The 27141-nt window shown below is 38.2% G+C and overlaps 1 protein-coding gene across 12 annotated transcripts; it reads left to right on the forward strand.

Moving 5' to 3' along the window:
• The first annotated feature begins 351 nt into the window (after positions 1-351).
• Positions 352-21537, forward strand: LOC128022408 (death-inducer obliterator 1). 12 transcript variants are annotated; one of them, XM_052609958.1, is made up of 17 exons: positions 352-557; positions 2470-2519; positions 5761-5836; positions 6224-7100; positions 8476-8821; positions 10073-10288; positions 10609-10825; positions 13390-13960; positions 14172-14331; positions 14450-14566; positions 14665-14781; positions 15050-15206; positions 15340-15814; positions 15949-16096; positions 16191-16280; positions 16410-16605; positions 17518-21537. In XM_052609958.1, exons 3-17 carry the CDS (start codon positions 5773-5775, stop codon positions 21012-21014), a joined length of 7248 nt encoding a protein of 2415 aa, XP_052465918.1. In that variant the 5' UTR covers positions 352-557; positions 2470-2519; positions 5761-5772; the 3' UTR covers positions 21015-21537. The 12 variants fall into 12 exon arrangements, with proteins under 12 accessions (XP_052465918.1, XP_052465908.1, XP_052465917.1 ...); XM_052609948.1 differs by having other exon boundaries at positions 353-557; positions 5740-5836; positions 10070-10288; positions 13387-13960; positions 14665-14829; XM_052609957.1 differs by having other exon boundaries at positions 353-557; positions 5740-5836; positions 10070-10288; positions 13387-13960.
• The last annotated feature ends 5604 nt before the right edge of the window (positions 21538-27141 follow it).

A 27141-nucleotide genomic window follows, 5' to 3' on the forward strand; every position in this document is an offset into this window, starting at 1 on the left:
TCCTCTCTAATTATATTTCCTTATCTGCTGCCTTTTATATCCTAAAAAATAATTTCTGTCTAAAATGAAATCATAGTGCGTAAAAATATAAGATGCATTGTATGCATTATAATTATCAGTCTACTATAATAATACCCAGTCTAATACAAGTAGATTTCTTGTCCAAAATAAAGTAAAATCTATTTTTGATCAAAATAATAACTTGTTTGAATAATAATAATAATTAATCTGTAAAATCCAAAACCCTAATTATTAACCAATTTAAGAATAATATAATCTAATTGCACCAGTTTAAGGTTTTTCACGTAGGCTTTGAACGGCGGTCAGATGTTTGACTGCAGACTAGAGGGCCCACTTCTGCATGGTGGATATTCGTGGATGGTGCATTTTCACCCCCAAGACACTGCGTCGCTGTTCTACATTGCAACTTCAGCTTCATGGCATGCTATGCTCTACTAGCAAACGCAAATACTGCATTCGCCACCATCAACGAGAAAAGAAAATGGAGGTCATACCTTTGCAATAAGCGTAGGCCGAAAGCTTTTAATGCAAAAAAAGTGAGTATATGCATGTTCAGATCTGAACACTAGTGTATGTTATTCTGCCGGTCGTCTGAGCTGAATTCAGAGATGCAGATTCAGTGTCAGCTTTACAGCAGAACATCGCGCTCTAGTAATGGCGCCTCGAGTCTCCATATTTATTTGATACGACAAGAAAATATTATTCCAGGTGGAGTATAACAAAGTTTTGTCTCCAGATCAAATAAGGCTGAATCTATGTGTGTTTGACAATCACGTTTTTTTTTTTTTATTTTTTTTTTATTAAAGTTTGACTGTTATTCGCTTAACCGTTAACAGATTTATGTAACGTACACGATTGGATTATTCCGTTCTGTTTAAATGTGATTACTAAGAAGTGTAGATGCAATTAAGTTTTGATTTGTACCGTGGCGACGAAGTGGGTGTGTGAGACCCTTTGGTGTTGCACTAAACGTGCATTATTTTGCATCTAATTTATTATAATGTGAAGTATTTATTATTATTTTCATGAATGCTTGTTGAATATTTTTCTGCACTACTGGACGGTGTAGACCGTGCAGATAAGTGTGTATGTCTGTGTCAATAAAACTGCTCTTTTTAAGTGTATATAGTCTCCAGCATATTTTGCATGAATATGAAACGTCTCTAAATTATTTTGCTATTAAATAATACACATTACGTGTTAGTTAGACGATAAGTTCTTCTCACGTGGCAGCTAAGAAACTAGTCTGTGATACGTTGGGCGTGAAAATCATGTAGACATAAAATAAACACGCTTATCAATAGCGTAATGAACAGCAGTGTAAAACGTACGTTGGATTTTATAGGGAACGCCAGAACGTAAGGACCGGGTGATTGCGTCATTACGCGATGACGACAAAGAAACAAATTCGTAAAAATGTGTTAATTTAATAGTCATAGTACCTACTTTAGAGCCTATTGAGAACCGTTTTCAGATATATTATGTGCCATATAGAACATACAATCTTATGAGCGTAACCGAGGAACAAAATAATGGAATGAAAGGATCTCTTGTCTTGTGTAAGCGAGACTTGGCACGAATGGAATGGGGGTCGCGCGCTAGCGAGTTAGCTAAAGCTAACGGGCAAGTAACAAACCGAAATACTCAGTACTACAAGCTGTTGTTTTGTCTGCATTACGCGAATGTGTATTTTTCTAACCACAGTTATGGGTTATAATTGTACTGAGTTCATCGTGTGAGTTGTATTTGTAGCGTATTTGTGTTACTATGACACGACTGGGCCTTCAACACGCTTCTTATAATTTAACTTTTATGAGTGTCCGAATAGCTGTGCTTTTTGTTCCTTGGCTCTAATCGTTACATTTTGTTATGTTAATATTATTGGATTAGCAATTATATTATACAGTGTTGTACATGTGAGATGTGCAGTGATCTTACATTACTTGCTTAAAAAATGTGTGTAAGCGGGATTATTGCAGTCATAAATAACGTAATAGCGAGCTGTCATATGACGTTACTTGTTTGTATTTAGCTTTTAACTTGAGTGCAGGGGTCGAACAATATTTTTAGTGGTTGTTTAAGCTAACAAGAATGAGCCAAAACAAATACATGACACAATCCTGTGTGGACCTGTGTAACGTTATAGACTTGCTAATTTGTCATTTTATGCCACACTTAGCCATCTATTCTGTGTTTTACCAACAATATGCAAGGTTATGTAAAATACAAGGTCTCCTACATTTGAATAAGTAACAGTTTTGCTACATGTTTGGAGTGTGTATTTTTTATTTATTTATTTTTTAAAGGAGGGACATTTGTATATAGAGTTATATATGAAGTAAAAAAAAAAAGTGGAAAGTTATATGTCCTGATATGCTGATGTAAACTCTTAAGTTTTGTTGTTGCTGATTTTCAGTGCTGCTTTTTTTTTTTCTTTTTCTTTTTTAGATCAGTATCTTAAATAGAGGAGTTCCAGTCATCGTCTTCATAGCAAACAGGTACAGCATTTCACTACTGTTATTATTGGACTTCATGGTTTTTGACAACTTAAGTCACACTTTCACTGTTTTTGATAGTAATAATGGTTGGCAATAATTGTGTATTGGCAACTTGAACCTTATAAATTTAACTTATTACTCTTTTTTTTCTCCTTTGCCAAAATGCATGTTGGAGCCTGCAGGTGCTGTCTTACAGCAGGTCTGCTTTTCTCTAGATCACATTGTTCAATACTAATATAACGTTTTTAAAATAATGCATTGCAGCCCTTTTAATTTAAATGGCTTTCATTGTAATATACAGTATAATGAGTTCTGTTAGCTTTGAACCAGATGTATTTGATTATAAAAGTCCACCGAAGTAGACATGCTGTTGTATGCAACTCAAAATAATGAAAATGAATGTTTGCATTGCAATATGAAATTAATTCCTAGTGTCTACAAATGTAAAATGCATTGAATTAATGATGAAAATAGCTAAAAATGCATCAATTATGGAATTCAGAACTTCATTATTATTAGTATACAATGATTATACTCTGTTTCACACTTTTGTATTTTAACAAGCTTGACTTAGGGGCAGTTGTGGCCTAATGGATAGAGAGTTGTACTTGTAAGCCAAAGGTTGTGGGTTGGAGCTTAGGTCCAGCAGGAAGCCTTAGGTCCAGCAGGCCACACGTTATTTCAATCACTTTATGCATGCCTATTTAAGTACAAGACATCATGAAGACATAATTGAAAGTAGTCTTTAGTCCTTGTCAGAAGATATTTTCTGAAAAAAATGTATTCAAATTTAAAATTGTCAATCACACAGACTTTGTATTATCCTGCTTATTTTTTAAGGAATTTTATTGAATATTACTACTGAATATTGCTACTGTTTTTTGTTGTTGTTGTTTTTTTTACTATTATTAACCGTTTTCTATTTTAATATCATTTTAAATTCACAATCAATTGCTCTGATGGCAAAGCTGATTTTTAAAATGTATTGAAATGTGCCCTTGCTGAATACAGTTTGTTTAATAAAAAAAAAAAAAAGAACGGTAGTTAGTGTGTGTAAATAATTTTTTTTTATTGTACTTTACACAACGTGCACAATTCACAAACAGTTTTTTCTTTATTGTCCATTGTGTGTGGAATTTTGAATTTACAAGTGGAACTTATGTATATTATTTTTATTTATTCATATGTACAGTTGTGTGCTAAGATATTCCCTTTATTTCACCAGTGTTATGTACATTCATCTAAAGGATTATTAGGAACACCTGTTAAATTTTTCATTAATGCAATTATCTAATCAACCAATCACATGGCAGTTGCTTCAATGCATTTAGAAGTGTGGTCCTGGTCAAGACATTCTCCTGAACTCCAAACAATGTCAGAATGGGAAAGAAAGGTGATTTAAGCAATTTTGAGCATGGCATGGTTGTTGGTGCCAGACGGGCCAGTCTGAGTATTTCACAATCTACTAAATTACTGGGATTATCACGCACAACCATTTCTAGGGTTTACAAAGAATTGTGTGAAAAGGAAAAAACATCCAGTATGTGACAGTCCTGTGGGCGAAAATGCCTTGTTGATGCTAGAGGTCAGAGGAGAATGGGCCGACTGATTCAAGCTGATAGAAGAGCAACTTTGACTGAAATAACCACTCGTTACAACCGAGGTATGCAGCAAAGCATTTGTGAAGCCACAACACGCACAACCTTGAGGCGGATGGGATTCAACAGCAGAAGACCTCACCGGTACCACTCATCTCCACTACAAATAGGAAAAAGAGGCTACAATTTGCACGAGCTCACCAAAATTGGACCGTTGAAGACTGGAAAAATGTTTCCTAGTCTGATGAGTCTCCATTTCTGTTGAGACATTCAGATGGTAGAGTCACAATTTGGCGTAAACAGAATGAGAACATGGATCCATCATGCCTTGTTACCACTGTGCAGGCTGCTGGTGGTGGTGTAATGGTGTGGGGGATGTTTTCTTGGCACACTTTAGGCCCCTTAGTGCCAATTGGGCATCGTTTAAATGTTTCTGACCATGTCCATCCCTTTATGACCACCATGTACTCCTCTGATGGCTACTTCCAGCAGGATAATGCACCATGTCACAAAGCTCGAATCATTTCAAATTGATTTCTTGAACATGACAATGAGTTCACTGTACTAAAATGGCCTCCATAGTCACCAGATCTCAACCCAGTAGAGCATCTTTGGGATGTGGTGGAACGGGAGCTTCGTGCCCTGGATGTGCATCCCACAAATGTCCATCAACTGCAAGATGCTATCCTATCAATATGGGCCAACATTTCTAAAGAATTCTTTCAGCACCTTGTTGAATCAATGCCACGTAGAAATAATGCAGTTCTGAAGGCGAAAGGGGGTCAAACACAGTATATAAATTGTGTTCCTAATAATCCTTTAGGTGAGTGTATAATAAAAATAAGGGGCATCATTCTCTCCATTTTTGTAGATTTCTGCAGCTTAAACTCTGCAACCTGGTTTATAGATAGTTATTACTTTTAGTAGATGGAGGAGACCCATGTCTTTTTGCTTAAAGACAGAAACCCAGCTGCATGACCCCCCTTTCCATTAAACATATTTTATTGCAATGTCCTGGTTTTAATCCAAGTAGAAAACTTTTTAAACCAAGTAGAACACATTTAGGGACTTGTTTATTAAGATTTATCAGGAAAGATTTTATTATTATAATGTTTTAATCATAATGTTAATTAGGTGCTGTATTTTTGTGTTTGTTTGGTTTTTATTGTGTTTATGTTACTCTTGTATAGTGCAACTCAGTTTTTCCCATGTGGATAGTCTTAGGTGCTTACATGTGAATAAAAATAACTACTACTACCAAATGAAGTAGTGAGCCCAGAAATATTTGTTTTTAAGTATTTAGTTTTGAGGAGCCCAGTGTGCATCTTGAAATCAAGCAGAGTTTATGAACGAGGAAGAAAGGTTTCCATCAGTGTTATCCATGTAATAGTTCTGTAGCAGTTAAGCTCTAAACAGTTTAGACAATCTTTCAGACATCCTTAAATTGTACAGTGTGTTGTGATTTGACACCCCGAACTCTGAATGCAATAAATCAGGGGTGGAGCACTTTCAACCATGTTTTTATATATATATATATATATATATATACACACACTTAGAAATTTGTAATAATATTTGGGAGGTGTGCTGTCCATTAAATCTCTCTTCTTTCTTAATTATAGATATTCTGTTTTTGAAAATAGTGTGTCTCTGCTATGGAGGAGAGTGTGAGCCCTGAGCTAGCTCAAGCCTCAGAGCCTGTGGATACCAGCTCACAAGGTACCCACGGCCCACTACACTACATACAAGAGAGCCGTGGGATTCACTCCAATCAGGGTTTCAAATTGGGAAATTGCTGAAACAGGATATAATAACTGAGATTTCAGAGACTCTTTATCGGTTCGGGGCATGCACTGGAAAATATTAAATGGCTGAAACCTTTTTTACAATATTTTTTTTCCGAATGTGGTGTCACCGTATCAATTAAAATGCTTTTTTTTTCTTCTTTTTTTGGGGGGGGGAATTCATCCTCGTTTTCATTGACTAATCAGCTTGAAAGCACAAATCAGAGTTTTAATTGTGATCCAAATCCCATAGTTACAGTATGCTGATAATTAAACTTTTATTTTTGAATTGAACTGAAGTTTTGCTACGTCTCGCACACAGAACCACCATCAGTATCCGAAGAAGTCAAAGATAAAAAAGACCAAGGTGATGTTAGTGAAGACAAAGTAGAGGACCCTGACAAATCCACGAAGCCCCCATGTGAATTTAAGAAGACTTGGGGTTTTCGTCGGACCACCATTGCTAAGAGGGAAATCCCTGGAGAAATGGCAGCAGAGACCCCCGAGGGCAGGGGCGCCCCAGTGCGTCGCAGCGGCAGGCAGGCAAAGCGCACAGACAAGCTGGAAGAGTTTCTGGTGACTGTGAAGCGAGGAAGAGGAACGGGCAGGAGAAGTTGTCCCTCACGACTTGAGGGAGGAGATCCTCCATCCCAGACCCCAACCGATGCCGAAACGGCCTCCGAAGCAAGCTTTGATGGAAATGTAGATGTTAAGGTAGAGGAACAGAGAGTGGCCTCACCAGAGAAGAAGAAAAGGGGTCGAGGACGGATGAGGAGAGCAGTGAAGCCTAAACCTGGCAATGGCTCAGTGAGTGATGATGGCAGCTCTGAAAACGAAGAAAAGGCTCCCGGTGAGGTAATAAAAGAGACTCAAGAAAATGTTGAGACTGCGGCCAGTGCTGAAGATGGAAAGGATGTGGAAGAGGAACAAGCGAAGGATGTGGAGATGAAAGAAGAGGAAGGTGAGGAGGAGTGTAATAAGAACAAAGAGAAGACCCCTAACGAGTCCATAAATAGACGTCCTACTAGAGTAGTCTATAAAGACTCCAAAAGAGACACTAAACCCAAAGTAGGAGTGAAGCTCCGCAACGAGAAGAAAGATGATAATGATGATGAAGAGTCATCGTCCAGTGAGTCTGACAGTGATGGTTATGACCCTAATGCACTTTACTGCATCTGCAGGCAGAAACACAACAAAAGGTATGTGTCTTTAGAGGTGGAAAAGATGTTGGTAGCTAGTATATGTTATTTGATGGATACTGGGATAATTAAATTATTGATGCATGGAGATTCAGCATAAAAAGTTGGTCTGATACAATTTTTTTTTTTTTTTAATGAAATTTGAACTTTGAACTAAACATTTTATAAATATAATTTGCAAAATGTGTTATTTGTATAGTTAAATGTAGTTTTTGAAATGTACATTTACAAGAATTATACATTATAAATTACTATGAAACAACATTTTAATAATATTGGTTTAAATATTTATACATGTATAATAATGCATCACTTACATAAAAATGTTTATACAAACAATTAAAATGTTAAGCGATTTTATAGGTGTTTAATTTCAGTAAAGTATGTTCTAAAAGTAAAGAGTTCTTGCATGAGCAGAAGAGCAAAGACACTATGCAACTGAACTGAAGTGTTATTATACACTGTAAGTATGTGCACATGTATCTGCCGGAGTATTTTAAACTAAATCACGAGTTTGCCCAGGAAGAATCTATATATTGTGTGCTAGAAATTAGTTTGCATGCCATAACTATTAGGTCTTGTGAAAGTTATTGTCATACACATCTTAAATCTAATCTCTACTTTGCAGTGTTAAATTATAAAACCTTATATGGTATGAGCTTGATGCATAAAAATCATGCTTTAGATGCACAGAACATAGTATGCACAAGACAGTGTAAGTGTAACCCGGGAAAGTATTAGTAGCTGTATGATGTTGCTCTGAGAGGATTATTTTAAGATCTGCGCCAGGTTACATTATGTTTGGGCTCAATTTAATCGGAATCTTCTGTAAGTAAATGCCATTTTCTATAAATCATGAAACATAAGTGTGTATATGTCAACAATGACATCTGTTTTTTATTTACTTGTGCATTTGAGAGTTTTTATGTGGTAGATTTTTGTGAGTCCAATCTCTGCCACATTGTAGCATAGAACTGTCCAATGACTTGTGCTTTTTGAATTGCATTGTTTTTATGTCAATTATGACTTTGTTTCATAATATATCAGCAGTGAGAATTCAAACTCTAAGCTCATGTTTTCATTAATTAGCTAGAAAGGGTTTTAAGCCTACAATGAAAGAGTCAAAATGTGAAATTGAGTATTTTGATTCGATTTATTGGTGTTGATACACAGTTCCAAATGGGTATATTTGTAATCTTTGTTATGATTGTTAGTTCAATGTGTGGTGTTATAGTTTCATCATCAGGCACTATCCAAAAAGTTTTTTTTTGTTCAAAGCAGAAATTGTCTGTTGTTGTCAGCAGAAGTTTTATATCTTTTGAGGGTTCAATGATTATTGAGGGTGTTTGGTTATTGTTTAAATCCTTGTGCATAGGTTTATGATCTGCTGTGATCGCTGTGAGGAGTGGTTTCATGGCGACTGCGTTGGCATCTCTGAGGCACGTGGCCGACTGATGGAGAGAAATGGAGAGGACTATGTCTGTCCAAACTGCTACACACAGAAGGGACAGTTTTCCAAGGCTGGTTCCTCCACAGCAGCTGCAGAGAATGGCAAACGGCCAGCAGCTGGCCTTCGTAAAAGTGAGAGCGCCCTTGCTACACCGTCTAGCACTGTTGCAGCTGCCATGGAGGAGAAAGCTTCTGATGACCTGGGCATCAAGGGCAGGATCGAGAAGGCTACCAATCCTAGTGGAAAAAAGAAAATAAAGATTTTCCAGCCGGTATGTCTCTGAATGAAAAAGTTTGAATACTGAAATCTTGTTTACATGTAATTTCGTGGGATTTAGGAAATCATCCTGTTGGGTTCTTTTCTTTTCTTACAGGATTACCTTATTTAGGATTATTTTATAATGTCAGCGACACATCGCTTGGATGCTTCATTTTATATTAATGTAACTTAAATTACAACATCAATATCTGATTTAGATTATTAATGATTCATATACGTTTTCTTTTCAATTTCAAATTTGATGGGCATTAATTGGCAGATAATTTTAAGGCTGTCATATTTTGTTTTTACAATGTTTAATTGTACAGTATAATTATGATTATCTGTTTTGACCACTAATCATTTGACTAATTTTAGGCAAACATCAGGTGGGTTGTCATAATTCTTGGTAGCAATAATATCTGAGAACCATGCTTTTAAGGGCCTGCACAATTAATCGAAATTAAATCACAAAGGTGATAAATCTCGATTAGGCAGAAGATTGTCATGCGTGTTTTTCAGGGAAGCACGTTTCTGTGGTCAGCAGTAATAGGGGCACTTTAAAATACAATCTTACAATTTGAAAAAAAAGACTAGTCCTATGAAAAGTTATTTGATGTCATACTATTAGCTATGTTTTCACATATGTTTACAAGTCACTCAGTTCCTTTCTTTTATTTAAGTTGTTAAATTGTACTGTATTTCTCCTTGGTGAAGCAGAGTTCCTAAAATAATCCCATGCTAAAAGTAGATAGATTTTCAGCAGATGAGAACCTTGTAAAGTCAGAGTCTGACTATGTGGATTAGCATACTAGCACGCTAGTCTTGCTAATGCTGCAGTGTATATAATATGCTTACTGTGGACTTGTACATTTTCTCTTTGCAGAATCTCTAGATGTGCTACTAATGTTACTACAATATGCAGTATAAAACACATATTTCTGAATTAAAATACTGGATTACCCAGTGCCATGAATAACATTTAAAAGTACTATTAGCCAAAATCTTATTTGTCAATTTATTAGACTAGACCACAAAATTAAGACATTTTCATTTAAATAAGCATTTTCTCCTGGATGACATTTGATAAATTAACGTGACTGTAGCATATTACGGTTTTTAAAATTGATAGTGCAAAGATGCCTACTGTTCTGCTTGCTATTTAAAAACAAAAAAGGAAGCAATATTCAGTACATACGGTGTAGATCAGCCATTGCTGTAATGTAGTGGCCACAGCGGTTTGACATCCCTGAGTTTTCAGCAGGTGACTGCAGTTGAAGGATCTTGCCTCCCAAAGTGCATTGGCCCTGGCTGTGAGAGAGATGCACTTCCTGACTCTGTCTACTGTGGGAACGACTGCATACTCAGACACGCCGCTGCTGCCATGAAGACCATCACCACGGATGGAAAAGACTCTAAACAGAAAGAGAGGGGCAGGCCCAGAGCACAGAAAAAGACTTCAAATAAATCACCAAATAAGGTATTATTCATAGGCACCTTATATTAATCATATATTCATTTTATTAAGGCTTAAATAGCACTAAATCGCTTTCTGTATGTTCATATATATATATATATATATATATATATATATATATATATACCTACAATTGATTGAGGCTAAATTATTGTTCTGTGAGGATATGATTAAATTGGTGTTTAGGTGTAATGGCAAAAGATGTTTAGTAGTTGTTAATTCAGGTGCAGAATAAATTGGGAAGATGGGTATTGCATCAGCTCTATAATGCAAGGACATTTAAATATGTATATGCTAACAGTGCTTTCTGTTCTTGACTATAGAGGAGATCTGGCCCAGAAAGGAGGTCCTCTAACCAAGCAGGTGAGGAGGAGGAGTCAGAATCTGGGACTGAGGAATATGATGACGATGAAGAAGAAAAGCATGCCGAGGAGCATCCGCCGCCACCAGCCATGTCATCCTGGTCCAGTGACCATAATTACATTGCAGTAACGCCAGAAAAGACTACACCCATATCAGCATCTGTGTTAAACAAAACGTGTATGTATCTCTTTGAGGGTTTTCCACCTTTTATTGACCTGTCTCTACCTATGAGGGGCGTTTTGAACTGTGAAGAACAGCAGATTCACAAATTAAAATTCTGGTGAGAATTGGATTAAAATTACGTGCCTTTAAAGGGATATTAGTGCTGGAGTATCTTAGCACGGCTATAGTTATGAATTTTCTAAGTTGGACACCCTGTGCTACATCTTAAAATATTTTATCAGTGTTTTTATGCAACACTGCAAGATGCTAATATTTGGAAAGAATCTGTATCAGGTCATTCAGAGCTCCAGAACAGGTAAGTTTAAATAATATCAAAATGGTAAGTATTTAAGATCTAAAATGCATAAAGACTGTACTTTACAGTCTGTAATTAAGTATCTAATCTACTTAATGTAGGTAAAAAAAGTTTTTGCACCAAATAAGTGATTTAAAATATAGATCCTATGGATCTGAGGCCAGACTGTAGTGCCTTGCCATGATACAATTTTGTAAAGCTTTCTGACAAACATCTACAAAGTATATATGCATGTTACTTTGAGTCTCTCAATGAATGGAAAACCATTGTAATTTATCTCCAATTCCTGCCATCATCGGGGCAAATACTTCATCCAAAAAGATGTACTGACTTCACCTGACAGCTGATCAGGTAGGTTTGGTGTCTTTTTCTCCTGCCCTCCCTGACTAAGAATAGAACATCTTTGAGCACATGGACATTTGACTACGGTGCTGTTATATATTAATGGAGTCATGTGACGTTTTAACTAACAGTTTTTATTTTGATATTCATTTTGACTTGCATGCAATTGCATTTATAAATCATCATTGGACAAAGTGGCATTCAAAATAAAGTGAAATTGCGGATAATACTCTTCTGGCCCTGTGATTCAATTGTGAGAGAAGTCTGTTTATTGGATGACAACATGGGATGGCATGACTTCTGCCTGTTTCTGGTTTTTGTGAGCCAATCCGCTAAATATCTACAAAAAGAAGCCTACAGTCGTTGGAGCCGGCCTGAGAGAAGTACTGTGACCTTTCAGAAAAGTCCAAGAGCCCAGAGAGTGAACTGAAGTAATGAGCAACCGTAAAGAAGAACAGATGATGACATCAGATCACCCCACAGCAGACGACAGCAGAATTCACACGCCTCATAATTGCAGCACACAGGGAAATGTCAAGCAGTATTTATGCATATACACAGAATGTAGAGCAATGCTGATATTCTGGTCTTATTTAATATTTAAATAGATTACATATTGAAAGCATAGTGTACCTGTTTGAAGGCTCAGTACAGTTGATTTAATGCAGAGATTGCTTTTAGAGCATGAGTTTTCTCCTTTAGTTGGAATGGTTGACTATTGCAAAGTTTTCGTTTCATCATATGCAAAAACATAAAAAAAAAACATACCTTAAGCATAATGTGGGGCATTTGTTTGATTCCAGAAAATTATGAAATAGAAAATCAAAAAGAATGCCAATTTTGGTGTTGGTCCCAGTAGCATTGTTCATATGTTTTTTAGCATTTTAAATGTGGCATTAGTGTATATAAGGTTGCCTAGGGTTGTTTGTGTTGTGTTGATCAAGATAAGCAGTAATTTCTCTGTGGATAACACATGAGTGGGATTACATTGATGCTCTGATGTACATTGTGTACCTGCTCTTGGAATTGCTTTTTAAAGATGCATTTCTGAAATACAAGTAGGCTGAGATCCAGTTATTGAGTGTTTAGTTATTGTACAGTGATTGTACACTTGAATAGCTCTGTAAATGTCATATTGAATATTCAAATTATTTTTTCCCCCTACCTATAGCTGGAAAGATAATCTTTTATAAAATTCTTGTATATTTTTACCATGAGTTATTACACCTCAATGCCTATGCTTTATCTAACTAATGTGCTATATTGTTGCTTGCTGACAGTTCTATCAGCATTTTAATATATTTTTTTCAGACTTTTTCCCAAGGGATTTAATTGAGTTAGAGATTTATATCCTGACAAAGTAATAACAAGGCAGTAGCCAATCAAATTTTGTCTCCAAGATTGAGCCATCACTTAAAAACTGAAATGTTTGTGCTATGAACCCTTTACATTCTCATCATATTTTTATCATCATTTTAAATTACTTGAATATTTTACTAATAGCTGCTCCAGTTGGTAAAATATTTAAACTGATTCACTGGTCATACAGTGATTGTTAAGATTAATAAATTAATGAAGAATATTTAGTAATATATATATATACAAATACAGCTGACTGATCTGTGAGTCAAGTAGCCTTAGATACTGGCTTGAATATGATTTTAAGACAGAATATTTTCTAAAAGTTTAAATGTTAAACATTTTCTTGTTTGTTTCTTTGAGCCTATTCTTTAGCTGCTAATGATGGTTTACATATTCAGTAACTTTAGAAAAGTTACTACAGTGTCAAGGCAAGGCACTACAATTGAGCATTTCACAATACTTCAAATTCATATTGTGAATTGTAACATTTGCACCTGGTTAAATTTGCTCTTTAATTTCTTTGTTGATAAATCAGTTTATTCCTTCTGATTTCCAGCAGCTGCCCAAAAAGACAAAGAAAAGGAGGACGATGAGGAAGTCAAGCCAGAGAAGGAAACGGCTTCCACTGATAAGAAACCTCCTGCATCAATTGTTGCTCCCAAAGGAGGGAAGAAGTCTCCTGGCTCCAAAGGGACAAAGGCAGATGCTGCCACCTCACCTCTTCCCAAAGGCAAAACAACTGCAGCGCCTTTGAACAGTGGAAGAGATTTAAGGAAACAATCCTTACCCATACAGGGCAAATCAAAAAAGCCCGGACCTACCCCACCACCAATTCCGGTTTTATCACCTTCAGAGCCCCCTGGATCTCGCCACCATGTCACTGGAGCTCTCCGTGTGGGCAAGAGCACCTTTACTATCCCAAAAAAGCAGCCACAGGCAGTGCAGAAGGACTCTGTAGAGCAGGGTCCCTCTCCCACCTCTAGAACCCCAACTTCACCAGGGTCATCCACCCAGCACTCGGCACCTAAACCAACCCAACCCATTGCACCTGCTGCTCCTCAACAGCCACCACCCAACAACCAGATGAGATCCAACATCAGACGATCACTGACTGATATCTTATATAAAAGGTGAGACAGCTTAAGAGGTATTACATTTACTTTTTTTTTTCATAAAGCAATATGGCATTAATAAAGCGAAAATTGAAAGGTTTATTGAAAATAAAAATAAAATTGTTTCGTGTTTGCATTTTATTACGATCTTCTAAATCGTGCAATTGAAATCTAAAATGATTTTTATTTGAACTGAAATATTAATTTTAAATCAATCATTGTGCCATAGGGCCAGTGACAGTGATGATCTCTCAATGTCTGAAAGCGGAGTGGGAAAGTTGGCTGTCAGCATCGAGAAAGAGATGTTTAACCTTTATATGAACACTGATAACAAGTACAAGAACAAGTACAGGTCCCTTATGTTCAATCTAAAGGACCCCAAAAACAAGGTTAGTCCCTGTAAGCTTATGTCAGAGACCATTATATTGTTTTGAAATGTGCATTTTAGTAGCTATTTGAGATCTAACAATGCAGAGAGATGTATTATTTTACTTATTTGTGTGGCAGGGCCTGTTCTATCGCGTGGTTGGTGGTGAGATCAGTCCATTCAGGCTGGTGAGACTGAGTCCAGAAGAACTTCTTTCGAGGGAGATGTCAGACTGGAGAAAACCTGAGATCTCGGAGGTAAAACAAGTTGGAAATTGTTTGTTTAAACTTGGATAACTGGAGCTGTGATAGTATGCCCATACTGTTTATTTAAAATTATGTTCTTATTCCTAAAGAGTCTGGATATGAGTGTGAGATCCCAGTCAGGACAGCCCAAAAGTGGATCTAGACAGGAGGGCGCTCCCCCAGTTGTGGACATGGAGGAGGCTCCTCCTCCTATGTCTGATGGAGATGTATGTATGCCTGCCACTTCCCAGTCTCCCCACTTGGCTTCTGCTGCTGTAAGTTCTGGCTTTCTTGCTTTCTGGATCTTTGTATCACTGTCATATCAGTTTCCCAAAGTGACTTGCTTAATTTGTTCTCATCGCTGCCTCATCTTAATTTTTTTTTCTTTCACATGGGTGCATATAAACATTTATGCATAAATGGATGAGAATAGGATACTAAAGTTTGTTTATTGATCTTTTCCTTCTATCTTTGTGCAATATTGTTTTTGAGCAGGACTCCCAGGAGGACACACGGCCTACCTCTGTGTCACAAGCCCCAGTGTCTACTGGGAAAGGCAGTTCAGTACCAGATATCTTTAGTAGTATGCTAAAAGACACTACAGCAGAGCACAGGGCTCATCTCTTTGACCTGAACTGCAAGATCTGTACAGGTGGGTACTGTATTACCACAATAAAAAGCCATATATCCTTAAGACCTATTGGAAAGTGTCCCTTACTTGTTGTACATTCACCTATGATTTTCTAATAGCTGAGTAATTAAATTACATTTTGCTAATTTTTCAGGCCAGAAGTTGGTAGATGATGAACCACCATCTAAAAAAAACAAAATGTCTGCACCTAAAAAGCCAGAGAACTCTTTTACGTCTAAATCTGAGTCAAGACCATCCAAATCTCCTGCTGATCTCCCTCAAGTGTCCTCTCTTTCTGGTCCTGAGACGCCCATACCTGATTCTGCAGCTGTAATGGAGAATCTAAGCAGTGTATTTCCTGTGGTTCAGGCCCCAGTTACTGCTGCTGTACCTGCAGTCTCTTCTGTTACAATAACTCGAAGGGATCCTCGTACTGCTGGTCACCGCTCGTCTGTGCCTCAGATAGTTCCTGATGTTGTTGTTCCTGCTATGCCATCAAATATTCCTATCTCTGTTGAACCCGTGGTTGTAGAAGCAAAGGGTCCTTTGCCAATGCCCCCTCCTGCCCCAGCATCTATACCCAGACCTGTGATCCCCAAAACAGCCTCTTATGGGTCTAGTTCTACCAGGTACAGGATTTAATTGCATATATATATAATTTTATTTAATGTAAAATGTCTTCCTGCCTTAATATGTAGAAATATGTTATTATATATATATATATATATATATATATATATATATATATATAATTTTTTTTTAGTATGTCAGAGCCCCCTCCTGAAGGTGAAACCGCTTTGTTCTTGTCTGGACAAGAGATGATGTGGAAAGGATTCATAAACATGCACTCTGTTGCCAAGTTTGTCACAAAAGCCTACTTGGTGTCAGGATCATTTGAGCATATTAAGGAGGTTTGTTTTGCAAGGATTTTCTTAAAAGGTCTTAATATTAGAATATTGGGTTCACATTACATTTTAACAACAACTCTATTAATTTTATTTGCAGGACTTGCCTGACACCATTCATATTGGTGGTAGAATATCACCACACACTGTATGGGATTATGTGGGGAAGTTGAAGACTTCACTGTCAAAAGTATGAAAAGAAAAACACACATTTCATATGCACTAGAATCAAATTCAGTACTTATAAAATCAACCCACTACAAACTGTAATTCATTGATCTAATTGCTGTTTTCTAATACTGAGTGTTCTTTTTTTCAGGAACTCAGTCTTATTCGTTTCCATCCAGCAACTGAAGAGGAGGAGGTGGCGTATGTGTCTCTGTTTTCTTATTTTAGTAGCCGTAAGCGGTTTGGAGTAGTGGCAAACGGCAACAAGCGCATTAAAGACCTTTACCTCATCCCTCTGAGCTCAAAAGACCCACTTCCTGCGAAGCTTCTGCCATTTGATGGACCAGGTAAGCATATACAAAGAAGTCTCATATACAAAGAAGCATATAAAATGAAGTCTCTTTAAAGAATCTTCTTAGTGTTTCCCCCCCCAAAAAAGAGCCATTTTTTATGTTAACATCAGGTAAGGATGATTATTTAAGTCTGTTTGTATTTATCTCTCTATTCTGTGAATGGAAAGCTTGTTCCACAATTTAAAAAAGGAAGACAAACCATGGCCATGTCAAATGTGCTACAATAAGAGCCTGTTTAAGACAAAGTTGTTTGTATACTTGTAATTTGTCTTATTTTTTTCTACAAGTTGTCATGTATTTGAAGACTGTCTAATAAAATATAGCATGAATCCAAGTTTGATGTCCTAGATATATATATTTTTTTATATTTTAAAAATGTAATATAACTTTGCTGAATATTATGAATATCATTTATGTTGTCTGCTGTCGAACTAGCTGAAATGTCATGGCAACCATGGTAAATTATATGCTGGACAACATCTTTTATTGTAAGTAAAAGGAATCATCCAAACTGATGTTCGCCAGCATGTTTCTTATCCTGAGACAAATTGTTGCATAAAATTTACATGATATGAATCATAGCCATAAATTTGCTAGAGTAACAAACATGAGTAGTGTTGTCATTAAGTGCTGATAATAAAGTATTTTGTGGTAATCTAGTTCATTAATATTAAATAATTCTATGCTCATTAAATGTGTAAATTATGAGGATAATTTGGTTGTCACATAAAAAAAAAACAAAAAAAACAATTGTGTGTTGGTACATTTTTAGTTACCAGTTTGTTGTATAATGTAGAACATGCTCTATGTATGTATATTTCTAACCTATTATGTAGGCGTTATAGTATGTATTAGAAATAGATTATCTATTTGTGAAATAATGTTTCGTATTTATTTATTTTGCAGGGCTGGAACCAGCTCGTCCCAATCTCCTCCTTGGGTTGTTAATATGCCAGAAGGACAGGAAGCGTCCTGGAGCCCCTCTAGAGAATGAAGAAAAACGTTCTAAAACTCTAAGAGACGATGAAACGGGCCTCCCAAAACCATCCACTACTGGTAAATCTGAAATAAAACCGGACAAAGTTCTTCGAACTAGCCTGGATGCCATAAGCACAACTCCCCCAGGCACCCCTCCACCCCTCAGTGCTCCAGAGTCCTCAAGTTCTGTCTCATCTGTGTTTTCGTTACTGTCCTCTGTGAAAGCGCCTGGTGTCAGCAATAGCACAGGCAACAATTCTCTATCCTCTAACGTCTCAGCAGCTTCTTCCACACCACTTCAGACTATCCTGAAATCACTTTTTGGTAAGAAGAAGCAGGATTCTGATGTCTCATCATCACCTTCAGATCAAAGTGCTGTAGATGTCTCTGTGCCTTGTGTGTCCCTGTTAGATCCAATTGTACAGCAGTTTGCAATAACCAAGGGTAAAGAGGTAGAAGTTCAGGATGATAGACCGTATGATCCTGAGGAGGAATATGACCCAGATGTTGGCTATAGTACAGAAAATGCCCATGATACAACCAAAGTATCTGCTGAACTTAAGCAAGCAGAGGTCACCTCTCTAATGGATGATGTAGCTTATGACCCTGAGGATGACTCTCTTTTTGATGATGTTGGGGTTGATCCAAGTACTAAGAAATTAACTGAACATCAAAAGGTGTTTGAAGAAAAACATATTGAGGAACGGAAGCAGGAGGAACCAGTTCATCAACAAATACCAGACACTTTGATTTCTCAGCCTGTTACATCCCTGTTGGCTGACAGTCAACTGCTGCAGCTTGGTAAAAAGGTTGAAGAGTTGGTGGCAAAGACTTCAGCCACTCCAGTTATTAATCAGAGAAGAGACCCAAGGCAGAGTAGAGACTCTAGACAGGTGGTTACAAGTAGAAGAAAGACATCAGATTCCACAGTAACAGAAGATGAATCTTCTTTTACCACAGACAAAACCTCTCCACAAAAAGGTACAGTGATAGAAACATCACCGACACAAGCATGCTCAGTTGCAGACACACAGACTGCACAGCTGGACTCTACCAAGGATAAATTAGTAGAGGAACCCTCTGCAACCACAGATATGCCCCTGTCACAAGTCATTTCCACTTTAGATTCAGTGCAGTCTGCCATCCTGGACTCAAAAGTATCCAAATCTGAGGAAGGGGACCAGAGTGAGGAGAGGCCTTTTCTTGATACAAAGAGCACAGAAGTTTCTATTCCATTACTAGGGGAAAAAATTTACCCAGAGTTAGTTGAAAGCTACATGGAAAAAGAACCTGAAGAGGAGCCCAAAATGAAGGATGACCCCATTGAATCTGAGATCAAAAGTTTTGAGGAGGTTTGGCCTAATTCTGCCAGTATTTTAAAAGCTGATCAAGTTCCATCCATTGGCCAGCCTATTGAGACCACTACAACAATATATTATAACATTTCAACAATCAGTACTTCATCTACATCTTTACATTCAGGAGTGCCACAAGATGTCATCCAGGACAACTCATCTTACATGGATTCTCACAGTTCCCATATGCAGCACATACCAACAACAAACCCTACTAACATTCCACCTCCAATGTCTTTTCCTCCTCCAATTGGTCCTCCACCTATTTTTGGTCCACCTCCCATGCAAGGCCCACCACCAATCGCTGTTCCACCACCCATGCATCTCCCTCCTTCAATGTCAGGACCACCTTTAATGCAGATTCCCCCAATACAAGGTCCACCACCTCCTCTTGTGGATAATGATCATTCTCAGTATCCACCACATGGATCGTATCCACCTTTCCAGAGTCAGTGGGGTAGCAGTTCTCAGTTAGAAGCTGCTCCAAGAGGTCCACTTCCTCCAAATTTTACACCAAGAGGACCATTCCAACCAATGGATCAAAGAGGTCCTCCTCATCAGATATTTGATAATTCCATTAATTCATTGCCCCCTCAGCATATTAGACCAAGAGGCCCACCTCCAGGGCCCCCACCACCCAGGCCACCTCCAACCTTTGATGGACAAAGGTTTAATGGGCCTCCACCCCCTTTTAACTTCTCTGCAACCAGGGTACCACCTCCACCATTTTCTGGTCCCCCTCCAAATCTCTTTGATAATAGACCACAACCACCATCCCACTTCCCTGGGCCAAGAGGCCCATCTCCTCTTCATAACATTGGGGATCGTGGCCCTCCATCTAATATGTCAAGAGGGCCTGGGGATCAATTTGAAGATGGTGGAAACTCATATCATCAGGGAATAGAGAAGCCCCAGATACCTTCACAAGGGCCTCCTTTTAGGGGACTACCACCAAACCACTTTGATGGACGAAGGGGACCCCCTGGACCTTCAGGTGAAATGTCGGGACAGCGATTTCCACCTCCAAACCAATTTCGTGGTTCACCTCAGCACAGGGGATCATTTGACGAACCACTGGGAACTTTATCTCAAGACTTTGACAAGCACCGGGGACCATCAGTGCAGCAGTTTGGTGGCCTGAGAGATCCACCACCTGGACATTATGAAAAGGAACCTGTTAGTCTGCCAGCACGATTTAACTACAATGATGATACCACAAGTGATGTTCGAGATGTTAGACCTGTTCGTGGACCTCTGCTTCCGACACCTCCTGAAGGTCCCATACCAATACAAGGCCGTATAGTTGAACACAGCCCAGATAGCCACCGTGATGACCACTGGAGACGGCAGTCCCCTGAAATGAGGAGACGAAGCTGTTCCACCAGAGATACTTCAGAACCACATAATCGTCCGAGTAGATTTGATGTTGCTTCACGTGACAGAGATGCCTCCTCAAGGTTATCTGAAGACAGACAGCACGATTTGTCTGAACATAGGAGGAGAGACGAAGACCGAGAAGGTGGACATGGTGCACGATCATGGGGCTGGAACAGGGAACATGAGTATGACCGGGGTAGAGAAAAGGATCGTGAAAGAGACCGGAGCAGGGAAAGAGAAAGGGAGCGGGGACGAAGCAGGGAAAGAGAGAGAGAACACAGTAGAGATCGGGATCGCAGTAGAGGCAGAGATTCTGACCGATATGGAGATGGAGACAAGAGGAGAGACCGAGATCGAGACAGAGACCGTGGCTCTGAGAGGGAGCAAGACCGTAAAGACCATGACCGTAAAGACCATGACCGTAAAGACCATGACCGAGACAGAGCAAAGAACAGAGACAGAGAAAGAGACCGTAACAGAGATAGGGACAGGAGAAGAGAACGCTCAAGGAGTCGTGAACGAGAACGTGGAAAAGATCGGGAAAGAAGGGATCGGGACAGAGAACGGGACAAAGACAGAGGTAAGGACAGAGACAGACGGGACAGTAGCAGGAGCAAAGAAAAGAAAGATGCCAAAAAAGAAAGATCTGACCACTCAAGGGCAAAGTCTACAGAATCTGAAAACCCGTCATGATTGTCATTCATCTTAACTGTGGACTGACAATTTTTTTTTCTTTCTAAATTTGCATGGGTTTGAATGTTGCTCTTGAAGGTCTCTTTTGTACTCTTTTCTTGCTCAATATTTTATGCTTTTTACTTACAACGCCTTGATGTTGACAACATCTTCAGGTGTACCTCGTATGTGATCATTTTGTCAGAACAACATACACTCTCCCTGTAGGCCTGTAAGCAAAATATGGACAACTTCACAGTTTAGTGTAAAACAGGACATGTAAATATGTATTCATGTATATACAGGTGTGTTTTTAATTACTTTTTTCTAAATAGAGAAGTCTTAAGCCATATAGGTTTAAAATTTTGTTTAAAGGAAAAAAAATGTCTTTAAAAGAAGGTCTTTGTATGGTAAAAGCTTAACCAGCAATTAACGTGTCTGAAGGCTATTGTTAATGATTTACCTGAAGCCACTACATATGTTCATTACAATTGTTCAATTAAATTCTTTGTGATTATAATAAAAATCTTTGTTTTCTGGGAAATTTTGGGGGAGTTTAAAATGGTTTGGAACATGATGGGACATAATCAGCAATCGCATACCAAACAACCGAACCGAGACTGCAGATGTTGAAGAGGTGGTCTCGGTTTGGATCCAAACGAACTCTGGTACGGTTAGTTTAAAGTGTGAATATGATCGGACCTCGATCCGACTCCTTTTGCACTGCTCCTTTTGAGTTAACAGTCTGGAGAAGATGCATAAAAAATGCAGATGTGTTCAGTGAGTTCAGCAAAAGGGTGAAGGAGAGGGAAAGGATTGGTCTCTCACAAAGTGGGAGGTGGGGGCGGGAGTGGTGGTGTTTACGGGTGATCACGCTGTTCGCTGACACTTGCTAAAGCCTGCAATCGATTTCTTATGCGCTCTGTTTCTTTTTTTCTTTTTCAATTTTGCTTTTTTTAATACCTAATTCATCTTCTGTGCAGTACCATTGTCAGTATGCCATGGAAGGCGCACATAAGAACTTGCTCTCTCCGCAGGAACCGTCTTGCAGCACTTCTTCGTCTTCGCAAAATCCTTTTTACAACATTGTATTGTCTCATCTGATGATCATAAGTGTCTTCATATTGCATTTTTAGCTGATAACAGAAAATCTGTAAAATAATAACAATTGCACTATGAAAAATCTCCATGATTAGCCTTTTTTCAAAATTCCTGCTTAAAGTGATAGTTCACCCAAAAATCTAAATTATGTCATCAATAACTCACCCTCATGTCGTTCCAAACCCTTGAGACCTCAGTTTATCTTGGGAACACAGTTTAAGATATTTAAGATTTAGTCCAAGAGCTCTCAGTCCCTCCATTGAAACTGTGTTTACAGTATACAGGTCCTTCTCAAAAAATTTGCATATTGTGATAAAAAGTTCATTATTTTCCATAATGTAATGATAAAAATTAAACTTTAATATATTTTAGATTCATTGCACACCAACTGAAATATTTCAGGTCTTTTATTGTTTTAATACTGATGATTTTGGCATACAGCTCATGAAAACCCAAAATTCCTATCTCAAAAAATTAGCATATCATGAAAAGGTTCTCTAAACGAGCTTTTAACCTAATCATCTGAATCAGCTAATTAACTCTAAACACCTGCAAAAGATTCCTGAGGCTTTTAAAAACTCCCAGCCTGGTTCATTACTCAGAACCGCAATCATGGGTAAGACTGGCGTCCTGAAGGCTATCTTTGACACCCTCAAGCGAGAGGGTAAGACACAGAAAGAAATTTCTGAACGAATAGGCTGTTTCCAGAGTGCTGTATCAAGGCACCTCAGTGGGAAGTCTGTGGGAAGGAAAAAGTGTGGCAAAAAACGCTGCACAACGAGAAGAGGTGACCGGACCCTGAAGAAGATTGTGGAGAAGGACCGATTCCAGAAATTGGGGGACCTGCGGAAGCAGTGGACTGAGTCTGGAGTAGAAACATCCAGAGCCACCATGCACAGGCGTGTGCAGCAAATGGGCTACAGAGAAGCAACACTGGACTGTTGCTCAGTGGTCCAAAGTACTTTTTTCGGATCAAAGCAAATTTTGCATGTCATTTGGAAATCAAGGTGCCAGAATCTGGAGGAGGACTGGGGAGAAGGAAATGCCAAAATGCCTGAAGTCCAGTGTCAAGTACCCACAGTCATTGATGGTCTGGGGTGCCATGTCAGCTGCGGGTGTTGGTCCACTGTGTTTTATCAAGGGCAGGGTCAATGCAGCTAGTTATCAGGATATTTTGGAGCACTTCATGCTTCCATCTGCTGAAAAGCTTTATGGAGATGAAGATTTCATTTTTCAGCATGACCTGGCACCTGCTCACAGTGCCAAAACCACTGTTAAATGGTTTACGACCATGGTATTACTGTGCTCAATTGGCCTGCCAACTCTCCTGACCTGAACCCCATAGAGAATCTGTGGGATATTGTGAAGAGAAAGTTGAGAGACGCAAGACCCAACACTCTGGATGAGTTTGATTTTTTATTATTATTATTATTATCATCACTATTATTATTATTTTGTTCTGTCTGAAGAACGGAAAAAATAAAATTAAGCTATATTTTCTGTATTTTTTGTTTGTGGATAAAAAATGAGCTTATGCATTTGTGCTTGAGCAACCCTGAAACGCCACTTTTCAACTCATCCTGTCTTTACTGTGTGTTACATCATGCATAATAAGAGTTCATCTGATGTACTGCTTTGCAAATTAGTTACAATGTTTCTTCATATTGTTTGGCTGTTGTGGCTATATTTTTTGTAAATATACATCTCATATAAAGAGCAACAATGCACTTCTCGGGTCGGTGGTGTATGAGCTTCTTATCTGCATTGTCCTCGCCACACACCCATGCTCAGCGCAGCCTATTCCTTATAAAGTTGGAATTTAACCCAGGCCCAAAAGAAGATTTGATGTGACCGACTGTATAAAAACATGGACGTAGTGTCAATGACGTCACCCATAGGCTTCCGAAGAGAGGTTTAAAAAACAAAAGTGGACGGAGCGGGCCATTGCCATCTTGGCAGCGCGTCACCACTCGTCACTCTGGTTTAATCAAAAATAGGCAAAAGGCGGGAGCTGGTTGCTGAAACCATGCCCACTTAGCGCAACAGCGTTGATAGCAGCGGCAATCCACCTGTCACTCTAAGTAGTCACACCCTTAATTATGCAGAACCTTAAGGCTTAATATAATTTAAACGGATGAGTTATAAAAAAAATTCACCCCCTCACAGTTGTCATGAAGGGTAAAATTAGCTATATATACCAAAATATTTTTTTGCACCAGGCTCTAAACATTTTGAATTCTTTCTGCTGTAAAGTTGGGCATTTTAACATAGGGAGTCTATGGGATTGACTCCCTTTTGCAGTCAGCCTCAAGCGGCCAGTCGATGAACTACAGTTTTAGTTACTTCCTTATTGGCTTCACGAGAGAGAGAGCGGCGCTGAGTCCCAATTCGCCTACTTATACTACGACCTAAAAGTATGTACTTTTTTTTGTGAAGAAAAAGTACATACTTTTGAGTGTTTAGCAAAAGAGTATGCACATTCTGGGACATACTTCGATGACGTCATGCAACGTGAACGACAACGTGGTTGCCTAGTTACGCACACCACAACTGTTAACGTTTCATTCATTCTTTATGTCCAATAAAATTTTATTTACTATTCCCATCTTTTTTTCTCAGTTTTTTTTTTTTCGCTGCTGCATCCGGCTGCCATGTTTACATCACCGCAAAGCCATCGCAAATTTCCTCCCTCCCGCCGCAATGGGTTGTGGGCAATATTAGCACTTAGAGTGTGCATTGATCTGCACTTCGAATTCTAACCGGAAATAGTAGACCATCCGGGCATCTTTGGAATACTCTTTTCAACATACTACGATTTGGGACGTACTAATTCTAGTTTCGCATACTATTTAGGACGGATAGTATGCGAATTGGGACTCAGCACGGGAGGTTGCCGCTCAGATGTACCGCGCGGCTCAATTCAGGTAAAGAAAATAGTAATGTACAGCAGAGAAAGGACTTTGTGTATAGTCAATAATATATCATAATCAGACTAATCATGGGCCTAATGCCACCCACGCATGTGCAAGAAATATAAAAAGCATAGTCTAAGCTTACTTATTTTTTACCCACACATTTTTTTTTCATGTTTCTCAAACAAAATGAAATCACAACAACATCAACAACAATAGGCTAATAATTATAAAATCCAACCGTTTTTCATTTTTTCTTTACTACTTTTTGTTTGTATTTCGATTTCTGCTAAGCCACTCAAATAAAAAAAATATAAAAAACATTTTTTTTTTTTTTTTTTACAGCTGAGTGAAGTGCATGTGTATGTCAGTGCTGCTGTTGTTAGCTTTTTAAAGAAAAAATGGTATGTTATAGCATTTTAGCACTGTAAGGTCAAAATGATCAAAGACTTCTGTTTTTCCTGTCCCAAACTAACTTGAGTAACAAAAGGCCCATTTGGCATTCCTGATGGCATTAAAGTGATGATATCAATCAAGGCCTGTAGGCCAGCATGTGTTTACATCGGGGGCCTGCTAATTGTCACACCTTTTGCACAATGGGTGAAGCTGTAGTCTGCTGATTGGTCAGGTTGAATGTCTCACATTTGGGTTTCAGTCACATGGTCAAGGAAGGGATAAAAGAAGACTGTGAATGTTGCTCTAGGCTTTTTCTCTTTTCTGGCTTTTCTTTGCTGAATCTTTCCTTTACTGGAGCTCTCTCCCTCTATTTCTCCCTCTCTCTATCTCCCCCCCTCTTTTCTTCTCAGGTAATATTTTACATACATGTTGGGTACAATTAACTATATGTTTTACCATCCATCATCTATCTTGTAACCAATTCAAGTGTAACCATAACAAAATATTGTTATTAAACCATTTTAATTATTAATAATGTGCTAACTAGTCTTGACTCAAGGCCCTGATCCTTTTGCTGCAATCGTTTAAATACCTCAGAGCAACACAAACATCCCCCGAGATGAAGACAGAAACTAACAATTGGAATTTGCATTAAGTCAGGTCCCAGACCAGGGTAGTTTACACCTCAATGGGAACAGAAGGTAATTTACATGGAGGACCCTGGGAAGGGGCACTCCCTCCCATTACAGTAGGCAAAATATCTGTTAATTCTTAGGAAATGAATTATCTTTTAATCTACTTTTGTAAGACATACACCATTGTACCAGTTGCACTGAGACAATTCAAATGACACCAAACATGACTGTAAATATCACTTGCATTAATATAAACCATTATATTCTACTATTGACCATTCTGAGTGAGCTATGTGAAGGGGAGGAATGGAATGAGTAGGAACTGTTGCATATGTGAGAGAGGCGTTTCCTGCATTTTCTCTCAGTGAGATGTGGGAACAGATGTCTGTATGTTAATGCACTGTGTGTCCTTAGTATATCTCAGAAGATCAAAGTGTCTGAGGTTTCTGTAATTCTTACAGCACCATTTTAGCAAAGTTGATGAAAATATGATGAGTAAAATTAAAATTACAATGCAATATTAGCTAATCAATGAACTTACAATGTTATCTAGAAGAATTGCTTATAACTTGTAAAACAACAACCAGGAACAACCAATTCACAGCTTTCTTGTAAGCACCATATCGCTGATAATGGCAGTATAATCCAAATGGAAAGAAATAATTTTTATGAGTTTAATAGTTTTGTCTCCAAGAAAACCTTTAATCAAAAATGGTTTAATGTATTAACAGTTAAATCCAAAGACCAAATTCTAAATTGAAGATTCATTCATGATGTAAGTACACAGTACTTAAGTAAAAGTACAAAGTACTCCTCTCAAAAAAATACTCAGAGTACAAGTTACTAGTTACTTTTTAGCTCGCGATATTTAGTGGCTAAAATATTCATATCAGAGATCTATGTGAATGGATATAGCAACTTTGAACAAAACCCACTTTTATCTAATTGACAAAGTATGTTAATTACTGGTCATGATACAGGGATATCTAAATTCATTACCTTGGTTGGATAGAAGTGGTTAAAGGGGGCCTATCATGCTCTTTTACAATGTCTTGGATTTGTAACTTTGGGGGTGTACTAGAACATGTTCTCATGCTTGGTCGT

The sequence above is a fragment of the Carassius gibelio genome, chromosome A11 (genome assembly GCF_023724105.1).
Source record: "Carassius gibelio isolate Cgi1373 ecotype wild population from Czech Republic chromosome A11, carGib1.2-hapl.c, whole genome shotgun sequence".
Lineage (NCBI taxonomy): Eukaryota > Metazoa > Chordata > Actinopteri > Cypriniformes > Cyprinidae > Carassius > Carassius gibelio.